Source organism: Rhopilema esculentum, chromosome 21, assembly GCF_057945365.1.
Source record: "Rhopilema esculentum isolate cy_ngs chromosome 21, ASM5794536v1, whole genome shotgun sequence".
Classification (NCBI taxonomy): Eukaryota; Metazoa; Cnidaria; class Scyphozoa; order Rhizostomeae; family Rhizostomatidae; genus Rhopilema; species Rhopilema esculentum.
This window is the reverse complement of record NC_142835.1, coordinates 10,918,628-10,930,732: the sequence shown is the minus strand read 5'-3', so window position 1 is coordinate 10,930,732 and position 12,105 is coordinate 10,918,628. Positions and strand designations below refer to the sequence as shown.

The 12,105-nt window shown below is 35.3% G+C and overlaps 1 protein-coding gene and 1 long non-coding RNA gene across 2 annotated transcripts in view; one reads left to right on the top strand and one right to left on the bottom strand.

Moving 5' to 3' along the window:
- Positions 1–9,559, bottom strand: part of LOC135684855 (uncharacterized) — a 48,736-nt gene extending 39,177 nt beyond the window's left edge. The window contains exons 1-5 of the mRNA XM_065200539.2: positions 9,376–9,559; positions 5,996–6,063; positions 4,577–4,618; positions 3,551–3,622; positions 413–456 (exon numbers count right to left, since the gene is read on the bottom strand). Coding sequence (XP_065056611.2) covers positions 413–456; positions 3,551–3,622; positions 4,577–4,618; positions 5,996–6,063; positions 9,376–9,447 — 298 coding nt within the window. The 5' untranslated portion in view covers positions 9,448–9,559. The remainder of the gene's footprint in view (positions 1–412; positions 457–3,550; positions 3,623–4,576; positions 4,619–5,995; positions 6,064–9,375) is intronic.
- A 1,115-nt stretch (positions 9,560–10,674) lies between these two features.
- The window catches only part of LOC135684666 (uncharacterized), a 35,004-nt gene continuing 33,573 nt past the window's right edge, over positions 10,675–12,105 (top strand). Inside the window, exon 1 of the long non-coding RNA XR_010515894.2 lies at positions 10,675–11,382. This is a non-coding gene — a long non-coding RNA (uncharacterized LOC135684666). The remainder of the gene's footprint in view (positions 11,383–12,105) is intronic.

The window sequence follows — 12,105 nt, the reverse complement described above, 5'->3', positions numbered from 1 at the left end:
CGTAAGAGATCATACAAAGAGTTACAAAGATAACGATTCGAAAATGATGATCATGTTGATCATGAAAATGATGATCATGTTGGTCATGAAAATGATGATCATGTTGATCATGAAAATGATGATCATGTTGATCACGAAAATGATGATCATGTTGATCATGAAAATGATGATCATGTTGATCATGAAAATGATGATCATGTTGATCATGAAAATGATGATCATGTTGATCATGAAAATGATGATCATGTTGATCATGAAAATGATGATCATGTTGGTCATGAAAATGATGATCATGTTGGTCATGAAAATGATGATCATGTTGATCATGAAAATGATGATCATGTTGATCATGAAAATGATGATCATGTTGATCATGCTGTTTTAGACATTTAGTCAATTTCCAATGACTTACTTTTTATCAGGATGTCCTTCTGGGTGCGTTGTAGCTCGATCGACCTATTGTTGGGAAGTTGACACAGTGATAACGCAAAATCAAATTGCAAACTTTATATTATAAGTTGTCTTAGATTCATCGAAAGACTCGTCTTTCTTTAGTTCTTCAATTCTGAATTTTTTCTATATTTGTTATTTTCTATCATTAAAAAGTCAGTTTTCTTAAATTACACAAAAAATTAGAGCCCAATCTTAAAAAGTGAATTAGTTCTTCTCGGTTGAGATCAAAATGACACAGCTCAGCCGCACAATTTATCTAAAATCACGCATTTTTTGCGCGGATAGCTCCAAATAGTGGGCGGAGGGCAGAACTTATGCAAATATTGCCAACAAAAGCTTGTACGAAACAACGGATCAAAACTGAGATTTGCATTCAGAAAGCGAAATTGACAACTATGATTGCGCTGTGAGATAAATGTTTCAACGGCTGCTCGTGAAGAATTAACAGGAAATAACTAGCTTTTAGCGAAAGCCTGCTACAGATTTAGCGGAGGCGGATACAGAATGTATTCGAAAACAACCAAAGAAGCAATTGGCGGATTGAAAAACATTATGTTTCTTTTAAGCCCTATAATCAAAGTTCAAGATCATTAGCAACAATCGCGCAAAAATAATTATTCTAAATTCTACACTGTAAAGAACCAATCTCGAAGAGGTAGGTTTTCTTGTAAATTGCCATCCACACATAAAATCCCTGCAAAGAATTATCTTAGGATTTAAAAACCTACAGGGCTGTTTTGCTTCAATAACAAAAATAATAATAGATTCAGCGAAAAATTACTCCGGGACCTGCTGTTAAAGTATAAATAGAGCAAAAGCATATACATCAAACCTTAACAAGTTGAAAAAATAAGATTCTTTCACTTGAAATGTTCTCAGTTTAATTTTTCAGCGCAGTAATGATTTATGACTTTAGAGAATTTCGGCTATTTGTGATCAACAAAGCTCCATTGATGAAGCACATTGTGTTAAAGAATCTTTTCGCTGCCTGACAGATCTTTAGATTTCTCTTCTAAAGGGAATTGCCCCAATTTGCAGGGTATCATAACATCAGATAAACCTATGGATTAGAATCCAAGGTAAGGATCTTTGAACTCTACGAAACACAGTACCATATGCAACTTTAAACGAGACTCAAGAACAGTTTGACTGTTAAAAAAGCAGGTTATTTTTCCTCTTCGCGTGGACAACAGTTTAAATATCCGTAAAGTCACAGCGGGTATAATAAAGATGAAATAACATCAGTAGCTGAGCAGTTACAAATGTACACTCTCCCAACAAACTCATCCGGTTAGTCATAAGGCTAAACGTATTCATTTCAACATCACCGAAGACAGGTGTTGGTTTCTTAAATAGATGACCAGTTTTAAACCTAAGAGCATGTTGATATCAACAACTTCTAAAAACCCTTAACTAAAATAAATGGGTTCTGCGAGTTTATAATAAGTTTATAAACCACCCAAATGATTAAAATATACACCCTTTCAAGAAAAAATTTGCCTGCCTTGTCAGTCCAGAGCGAAATTAAAAACTGAACTGAAAATTATTGCGATACTTTATTCAAAAAACTGCAAAGGTAGCATTTCCAGTTCGTTCGATATAGGCCGTGGATTTGAGACAGCCTGTTCTTACAAATGCAGGCTTTGCAGAGGGATTATACAATCATAATTTTCAGCAAATATAAATCTTGATTTCTCATCCGATTGACATCTGTCGCTTAAAACGCGTTGTTCTGGCTTAAATTGAGTTTTTCCTTCCTGGGTCACAGAGTAAAATAATTCTTAAAAATGGCTTGGAAAAAGGCAAACATTTTGAGTCATACTAAAGCCTGACTCTACGCTAGGAAATATATATATATATACCCAATTGTTGATCGAAATAGGTCAATCAAAAACGCGAGAACAGCATTCCGGTCTTGCAGATCAAAAACAACAAGTAAGACAGACATGCGATTCCGCTATCGGGCAGCACTTAATGGGAAAACCAGATTGTGCAAAAAACTATAATGGGGACAAGTTTCGGATAAATCCCGATCGTCGTTTCATCTAGCAGTTTTGGAATCCATCTACATAAAAATGAAAAAAGGCTTTTGTGTAAACAGAAGGAGTTCGTTTTCACTTTGGGACTCCATTGGTAACAGTTTCAATAGGCAAGCGGCACTGATTGGGCAACCTCAACAGTCATGTGCTCGTGTTTCTGATTGGCCTACTCAAAGCAGCATTAGTTAATGATTGCTGTTAATAGATGACACAAGAACCAAAACAAAGAGAACCAACTTGAATTCGCTTAGATATATGGCACTTCCTCATTCCAAATTTTAAAATGATGTTAGCAAACGTTTTTTCATTGATTGTTATGATGTCTTTTTCCATGTGATTATATACAGAATAGAATACTGAATGATTTCGCCAATAGTACACATATATACATGATTTGAGTGCCAAATTTGACTGATTTCTTTAATCACGACAATAGAGTTCTGAGGGCGATCTAGTTTGAAAAGTGGTTTAAAAGTGGAATATTAATTCATTGCTCGCCTATATGATATATAGGGGTACTGTCAGCTAGAGGTACATATCCCTTGTCTTGAAGCTCTTTCTACAAGTCTTTGAGCATGAATGACTTTGTTTTTTTGTTCATACTGATTACCAAGACCAAGACCAAATTACAGTGATTTGAAGTAATAATTTCCACATGGCTCTCTTAAAAACTCCCACATGGGCATTTCTTAGGCAAAAAAGGAAAATAAGGAATTATTGATTTCAATGAGGGCAATTATCTTTTTTAAGCAGTTTAGGAAAGCAACTACCTTTCAATTTCTTGAACTAATAAGAGTTTAAAAGCCACAATAAGAGTGTTTGTTAGTCAAAAGTAAATGAGAAAACTAGGTCAGTTTATCAAGTTTTCCTATAATTAGGATCAAACCCATTGATAATTTGAAAAGATGACTTGCTTTTAGCACTTAGCCATGTGGCCATTTAACTCACCTTAGCCAAATTTAATTATGCTAAATGCTAGATCAAACAGCTTAAAATCAATCTAGACCCTAAAATAATGCTCAAATAAAAGAATTTCTTTCAGTAAAGATTGGACTCACTTTTTGTAGTATTTTAATGCCTCATCCCATTCTGTAAGATCTTCACAGACAATTCCAAGGAAATTGTATGCCCTATATTAGACATTTGAAAATATTACATGAGTACTGATGTTATATATATATATGTATTCAAAAGCTCATAATGTAAAATGTTTAAACGATAGTATATAGAATCAAATAAAACACTTTCGTACGACGTTTCGCTTTCGCTTCATCAGTAATAACTTTACAAAATCAGAGGAGCCTACTTATCAACCTAAATTACAATAGAACACTACAATACAATAGAAACCTAAGGGGCACCTGCCTAATACAATACATATTGTCAAATGTGTTAGAACGCAAACTGTTATGGGGAACTGGGAGAGAAGTGAAAAGAAAGGTAGAAGAAAGAATGTGATGGAGATGCTGGTGTTGGCTGTCTCACAAGAGATAGATGAAAGCCATAAAAGCAAAAAACACAAAATAATGAGAAGAGAAGCTATAAACAAATAAGCCGACATTAAAAATTAAAAATATATAAAAAATACTTTTAAAAATTTAAAACTGTAGAAGAATATATAAATGTCCTATGTATCTACCTGCCTAGTATTAAGACCCATCGGAGAGAAAGTATTCAAGCAATATTGCCAAAAACTTTCTCTCCTCCTATCATTACCTGTTAACCTATCTATGACCATATATATAAATTTAGATAGACATTACTGCAGGTGTAATTAGTTTGAACATCAAATAACATCAGCAGTAGAAAAATGACAGATTGAGGAAAGAATCTTTAAGATGTTATGGTCATAGGAAGAAAAGAAATGTCGATGAGGCCAATAGACTGGGAGAAAAGCCTAGGATAACATTGCATCAGCTTGTAGAAGAACTGTGCATAAGTAACTGCAGTAGTTTATAAAAAGAAGAAAAACATTTATAGTTCAGAACATAACTTAAAAAAAGCTGCTGATTACTTGGTATTTTCCTACTCAAAAGAGGGAATGTAACTCTTTGAAAAATGAACAATGGCTGAAAATAACATACCTGTGGTCACTTGAGTTGATTTTGACATACTCTTTGGCATACCTGAAAAATAGCAATGGCACAAGGACTGTTTGAAAGGAGAAGGAATGCAATATATTTACATTAAACACATACATAAAAATGTAGGATTGTTCTCTGAAATGGCTGGACTTGAACTTTCAAACGTAACAAAGAAAAATCCTTGTGTGAAGGAAGTGGCTTGCTGCAGAGTACAGACAGCAGAAAAAATCCTTTCCCTTTAATCATTCATACTCCTTTGGCTTGAAAGTTCGAAACAGTGACATAAAATCATGATTAATTGATCAAAACTGCATTGTTCACAAAAATCTATAAAAAAATAATCCACTTTCAATTCGGCCTCTTTTGGATCTTAGATTGCAAGATTGAAATAGAAAAACCTGCATATGTAGTATGTTTATCTCTTTCATTACTTGATCTGCATAGTGGCAAAGCCAACAGGGTTATGATAGCCACAATGAGCAAGGCCGGAAGATTTCAAATTTCAAGGTGTTTAACAAACCATTAAAACTTTTCTTTGATGAATAAATATTTAAAACACTTCCAATTTCCATCTCTTATTCTCATAATACTACTGCCATTCCTTGTCATGGTTGCCTTCTTACATTCATATCGAATATACACAGTTCTCTAGAATGTAACTCTTTATGAACCACTTTGTGGTAATACTCACCCTACAGCATTTATCACCTATATGTAAATGTTTAAGCTTGAATTTGAATCTAAAGCCCCAGTCAAACGAACTGAACATTTCACTAAGCAACACTCAACATTTGCAAACTTGCTCAGCTCTGCTCAACGTGCTGCTCAGTGCAGGGTGGTCAAACAAACTGAACATTGCACCGAACAATTCAATGAATAAACAATGATTAATGTGAGTGCCTACGCAATGAGAAAGGAAAATTTTGCACAAAACTATTGCATGTTGTCAAAATGACGAGCTTTCATGACGCAATTAAACGGTTTTAGTCTAGTGAGGACAATGTCAACAAAAACTCTCAATGTATACTTGATGCAAAACTTGAATTCACTGAGTGAGCTAGGCATGCGAGAGTTGAGCAAAAGTCAGTTGGGTGGTCAAATGAACTCAGCATCGCTCAACAACACTTCGAACAAAAGAAATGTTTAATGACTCTATCAACCTTTTTATCCCTGTCAAACATCACTGAGCAGGACTGAGCAGCAAGACTGAGCAAGGCTGAGCAAAGCTGAGCAAGTGGCAAAACGAACTGAACTTTTTACAGCTTTTATATAAATGACAATTACTACATGCAGAATTATAAGGGTTTCATTTCACTTTCCAAGGTATGTCCTTGATAGGCTTTAGATGATTTCAAAATATTTCTAAAAGAAAACCATACATCAATTCTGAGTACTAAAAAATTTGACTTCAATACTCACTGCTTTGCTTGCTCATAATTTCTTGCTTCTCGGTACAGCTTGGCTATGTCTAGCTTCTTCAGAGCAAGCTAAATTAAAAGAAAAAAGTTACATTATATGTTGGAAAATACATAATTCTCCTACAGTTGAAAAAACCTTCAAGAAAAACTCCCTTGAATAGAGCTTGTGTGAAACTCTCCATAGAAGTAAACATTGGTCGAAACTTTTGATCAGAAATTTCCTATCAACCTGAGTAACACCAATCATTCAACCTGTTTGGTCACATGACATTTGTTGGGTGATGTTTCGAAGTTTGTTAAGAATTGTTGCCCTGAGATAATCCTAATAGAAGACGTTCTGTAATGAGTTCCATATCATAATGTCAAATTCACCGTTATATAACTCAACTAACTACCAAGAGCAAAACATGCAAACATACGCAAACAAGTCTTTGTTAAGAAATCTATTGTGTAAAATAAATGATGCAGGTTCACACTCTTTGTGTGAAAGAACTACAGGATGACATTGTTTTATTCATTGTATAGCTAAAGATTGTATTCTTTACAAAGTTTGAAGACAGGTGAAATTTAGTTTGCTTTTTATTTTATTTGCTAAATGTTTTTTAACCATTCTTACAAATTTGTTGCCATTCAGTTGAAGACATTATGACAATGGATGCCTATAGGAGCATCTTGCACATCTTGGAAATACTTATAACAAAGCTATTGCAAAGAGCTGTTGTAATTCTGATGTTGGCATTACCAAAAGAGGACAATAAAAACCTGCAGGATATCAATAGAATACAATTGCTAATTATAATAATATATTTATATCAAACATGAAGGGGGTTACATTATTATTGGGTAAAGGGACATACATGGATAAGCACTGAGACTGCAGGGTTTTCACTCTCAAAAACTCTCAGAAAAATATAAATGAAGATACATTTTTCCTAACTCAGTTCAGTTCAATCCATCAAATTTTAAGATTCCACACATACAAAAATCATTCAACATATAAACAATTAAGAAAGTTACATTATAAGATTACACGAGATGAAAAACAGAAAATTACTACAAATAATTACAGAGTAGTGATAGAAATGCGTATTGTGGAAAATTTCTTAAGGTATGGCTCTAAACAAACTAATCAAAGAGAGAGCACCCCCTTTCCTAATTTTCAGTATCATGTCTGAGTAAGAAAACACAATAAAAATGCAAAAGGTCCACATTAGGATGTAAAGGTGTTTATTACCTTTAACAAGACTCTTCGACAAGGTGAGATAGACAGTTGGGATTTGTCAACAACATAGAACCAATCATTCACCCTTCCTGAACTCTCTCATTACTTTCAATCTGCTTCCCTTTATGCTTTGAGGTTTATGTATATGTTATTTGCTGATTTTTATCATGTTATTTTTTCCCTCTTCCGTGCTTTTTTCAGATTAAGAAACTCTAAAGAAAGAATGAGTATTGGAATTTCCTAGACTGTTAAGAAACTGGATTACTCCAAGTTGACCTTCATTTCTAATAGAAAAGAAGTGTATTTCAGTCATTCTTTCGTGAATTTTTAATGCGAAACAGCTTAATCTTTCATTATCCTTTAAATAACATTGTACTGCTCTATATCTTTTTGAATAAAGATGAGTTTCATTGGATACTACTCAATAAATCTGTGTTCCTACACAAAACGTTGCCATTTTGAAAAAAAACCAGATTGACATTTTTAGGAGTAGTTATGCTCACAAAATAACTGTCTTCTTAAGATAAATCATGTTTACAAGTAGACAAGGTATATATATATATAATTTATTTTGAATTAATTTAGAATTAATTCATTTGGCTTGTATATACTCAAATATAAATAGATAAACAACAAATCCTGCAAGGGCTAAATAGCCCACGCAGCCAAACCAGCAGGGGTCTTTTTTTAGCCTGAGTGCTTTTTATTCCCAGAGAGACCTGATTGCTGTGTTGTAAAATTATGCATTGGTGCAACCAAAGCAAGGTTGTTTCCTGTAATAATTTTCCCTGTTAACAACAGGCCATTATTTAATGCAATAAAATAATATTCTCTGTTCCAGGTTGAGGTCATTGATTTTGTATCAATAGACCTTTCTGAAAATGGACTTGAGATTTGAAATCTTTATCTTAAAATTAAGTTTTGGCAGATTGAGTTTTCTCCAGATGATACTCTTCTCCTGATTTGAAAAGCTCTGGCATGCAAATAAATTGAAAGAAATATGAGGCACAGCTTTTTAGGGTTGCTCAATGATATCTGAAAGCTTTGTGAAGTTAGGAAAATTTTTAAGGGCCACACCCTATAGATTACCGCAGAATGGCCCTGCAGTCATCTCATGTCTCAGTATTTTGATTTGATATTTTGAAATGACCTATGCTGGCCCGAAATCCATTGATGCCCAGAATTAAAAATCTACTGTTAGCATATTCCAGTTCTTTGAGAAACTACAATCTTAGGGTTTATTCTCAATTTCCTAAGCAAGGGCTTGTAAGAAGAGGCCTTGTCGGTTACTAACAAGGGGCATAAAAAGATCTAAATCAAAGAAAGTAAGATTATTTGGGAAACTACAGTAGCTGGCTTGTGCTCAAGCATGATTATAGGGTCAAGAATTTACTCTGTAAGGATAATTCTGTGGACTGTATTATGTTAAAATCAACTGACTGAGTTAACTTCTAGGGGGTTCCATTTCAATCCCACGGCCCCACTTAGAAGTTTGACTAATTACATGGGAGGGGGGTCAAAATAATTGTAATCTAATTATACCAAATATATGATTGACCCAATTTTGTGGAATGCTTGAAAGCACTTTGGCAGAAAAAATTTCTGTGCACATATAGTGAGACAAATTGGCAAATAATTTGCTTATTAGAAACTTGCTGCACACATTGGATCAAAACTGAATAGTGTGCACACACTGCAAACTTTGTCAGTACTCTTGCACACATGCACACATTTATATTTGCTCTTGCACACACAAGATTTTGTCGAGAACTGCCACACTCTGCAGACTGGACTGTCTCGGGTGCTATCAAAGCAAATTTGTTTCCTGCAATTACCTTTACCGTTATGTTAAAAGACGATAGTCAATTGGACAAGCAAGATCATTTTTTAATCAAGTATTTTCAGCTGGCCAAACAATTCAATCTTTACTTAATTTTCACAAGAACTTGCTCAGCTCATATTACTTTAATCCATGATTCAAATATACAGTGTATTCAAATACAGTTAAAACAGTTGCTTTAAAATACTTATTTTCCTTCATACTGTCCTTCTGTCCTTCACACCAACCACAAGGAAATCAATATACATTTGGCGCCATTTTTACTATGACGGTAAGTTATTAACGTACAAGTGGCCTAATAAATCGAGCCGATACACACCTTTCGCGGGTCTTTGATTGCTTTCTCGAAACGAGAAATATAATTTTGCACGTCGTCAACAGTAAGAACCATCTTCGAGTGAACTTACAACCTTGAAAACGGAAATTCCCTTCACTACATCCTAGTCCCTTCTCTCCTCTCCTCGACGAGTTGCGCAAACATGCTTACCTCATTTTCGTTTCTCAGAAAGCAAATTCCTTCGCAGCAACCATTAACAAGCCCTGGGAACCAGTGCACAAAACGTCACTTTTCTGAATATAGTGACCACCCGAGTCCCAGAAATAGCGTTCGAATATAATAACAGAAAAATTAATTTGAGCAGGGATGTAGTCCTTGAGGCTCTTGTGCCCAGGGTATTCTGTGACCAGAGTCAAGGGCCTCCAGCGACGGGAGCTTGGTGCATAGTAGCCATCCCTTCTGCAGAGAAATTTTTAGATTCACTACTTTCAAAGGTCGAATACTTCAAATTCGCCCCAACCACGTAGCTCTAGATGTCGGCCTCGAGCAAGAACCATAGTTGAGGGGGCAGGCTTTGAACAAGAGACCATATATATAACAAGCAGATATACTTGGACTAAATCAAGCCCGCGGAATTATGATTAGGCACAGCCCCCCCCCCTGCAGCTACGTGGCTGATTCGCCCAGTACCCAGTATGTGTCTACAGGCTGTTGCCATGCATGTGAGCAGTTTCTTTGCAATTTGAATAAGTTTCTCAACAAATTCTACATGAGCAGGGAAAGAAATTCCCTTGAATTGTTGTCGCTGTTTTGGTGAAATTGCTTGAATAATATGCTTCTTCGAAACAAGATTGGTCTTTTTGCCTCTGTGTATTCCATGACCACAAGAATAACACCAATCTCTCAATGCAATTACAAAGAAATCCATTTAGATATCTACATACAGATTGCAGGTGTTATTATTGCCTATGATACGAGATTGAGTATCATGGTATCATTGAGATTTGAAAATGTCAGATATTTTCTGAATCTGTCATTTCAATCGTGAGTCAAGTAGAAGAGCCCTTTATCGAGCCCTACCCTCCCCCTCCCCCCCTTGAAGCAAGTTTTCTTTCAAAATAGTAAAATCGTGATCCTTATGTTTTATAAGAAATATATGTTTTCAATTCGGAGATGTGCATGGTTTGCACAAAAAAGAAACTCTGGCAAAGATTTGAAACGATCGTGCTTGGAATCAAATCCCTTTGATGTCCCTTCTTCGAAACTGATGAGTGCCATCAATAAATTATGTTGCAATTTGCTTGATTATAAATTCACTAGGCGGCTCCTTTTCTATGTGAAGAATATTTGTTTGTCCAGGATATTTGATATTGATTGAAACCAGAATCTGCATCTCCTTAAGTTGCACGGAAACGTATACAGCTGGTGCAACTGTGGTAACCACCAATTTGTACTCTGTTTCTTGCTGAACATCTCATGTATTATTGAATCGGAGATGAATCTTTGATCGGATTCTTGTCTCTGATGTTAAGAAGCTTTAAATGAATTGAATACTTTTATCTAATGTAAGTCTTTCGGTAGCCTATCAGATCTCTTCGCGGAGCCTCAGAGATTAGCCATGTACGTAATTGCAACATTCTTTATCCGGTTTACAGGCATCTCTAAGCTCTTTTGATCAACGTTTAACATTAGGAATATGATATACCTCAATACAACAGTGGAAAATCCTTTTTGGTTCGATTGCAATCATTGTTAACAGGGCTTTCTCCATATCTACTCCGTTACTGGTCTTTGAAATTTGGCACACTTATGACTTTACACTTTGCTCTTTCTCAGTTTGTCCAAAGCCTCTTCCGGCAATTTTCATGTATGTATGTATAAGTCATCACATTAATTAATTCACGAGTTATGAAAGGTAAAAGGAATACAGTACAATACACCCCTAATTTCAATGGCACGTATGGCATTGAAAGGCCAAAGTGAACATATGTCCAAAATGATCCTCTGAGAGGTGCTGGTTCAACAGGAGAAAACCAGAAGTGAAAGTAGGTGAGTCAGGAATTTTTGCCTGTTGTTTGTTACAATTTGGTCCTTAGTAAAAGGCATAAATGCCATCTTCCATTTTACGATATTTTGAAAAAAGTTATCTTTGATCTTATGCTTGAAGATGTTGATAATGGATGTTGATGTTGATGAGATTCCGTGTTTTGGACCTTAGGTAGGACAGGCACGTTCGTCCGGTGTGATACTGTGTGGCAACCAAATCTGCGTGGGCCCACTCCAAATCTCTTTTTGCGAGGCCGCTCTGCTTGTAGCCCATGCGAAAGATATTTTGGCGCCTGTACCAAAGTTGCATTTTGGTGCATAATGTCATAAAATCTTACAACAGAGGCAATTTTAATCCTCTTCAAATAAGCCCTCATCCTGGAATCAAAATTTCTTATTAATCCCCCAAAGGGTCAGATAAGATAGGCCAAGCAGAAAAATTGAAACTTCACATTTCCGATTTTTCTGCGTGGGCTCATTATTTCCACTTCTGTTCCAAAATGAACCAGATTTTTACCAAAAAAGTTCATAAAATTAAAGTTCTCATCGATTTGAAGGATTAAGAACAGCGACGACTTGTAAACTTAGACAGAGGGACAGATAAGATAGGACACGCAGAAAAATGGAAACTTGTTCTTTTCAATTTTCCTGCGTTGGCTTATTGTTTTCGCCTCTGTTAAAAAAAGAGCAGTTTTTACCACAAACATTCATCAATTGAATATTTTA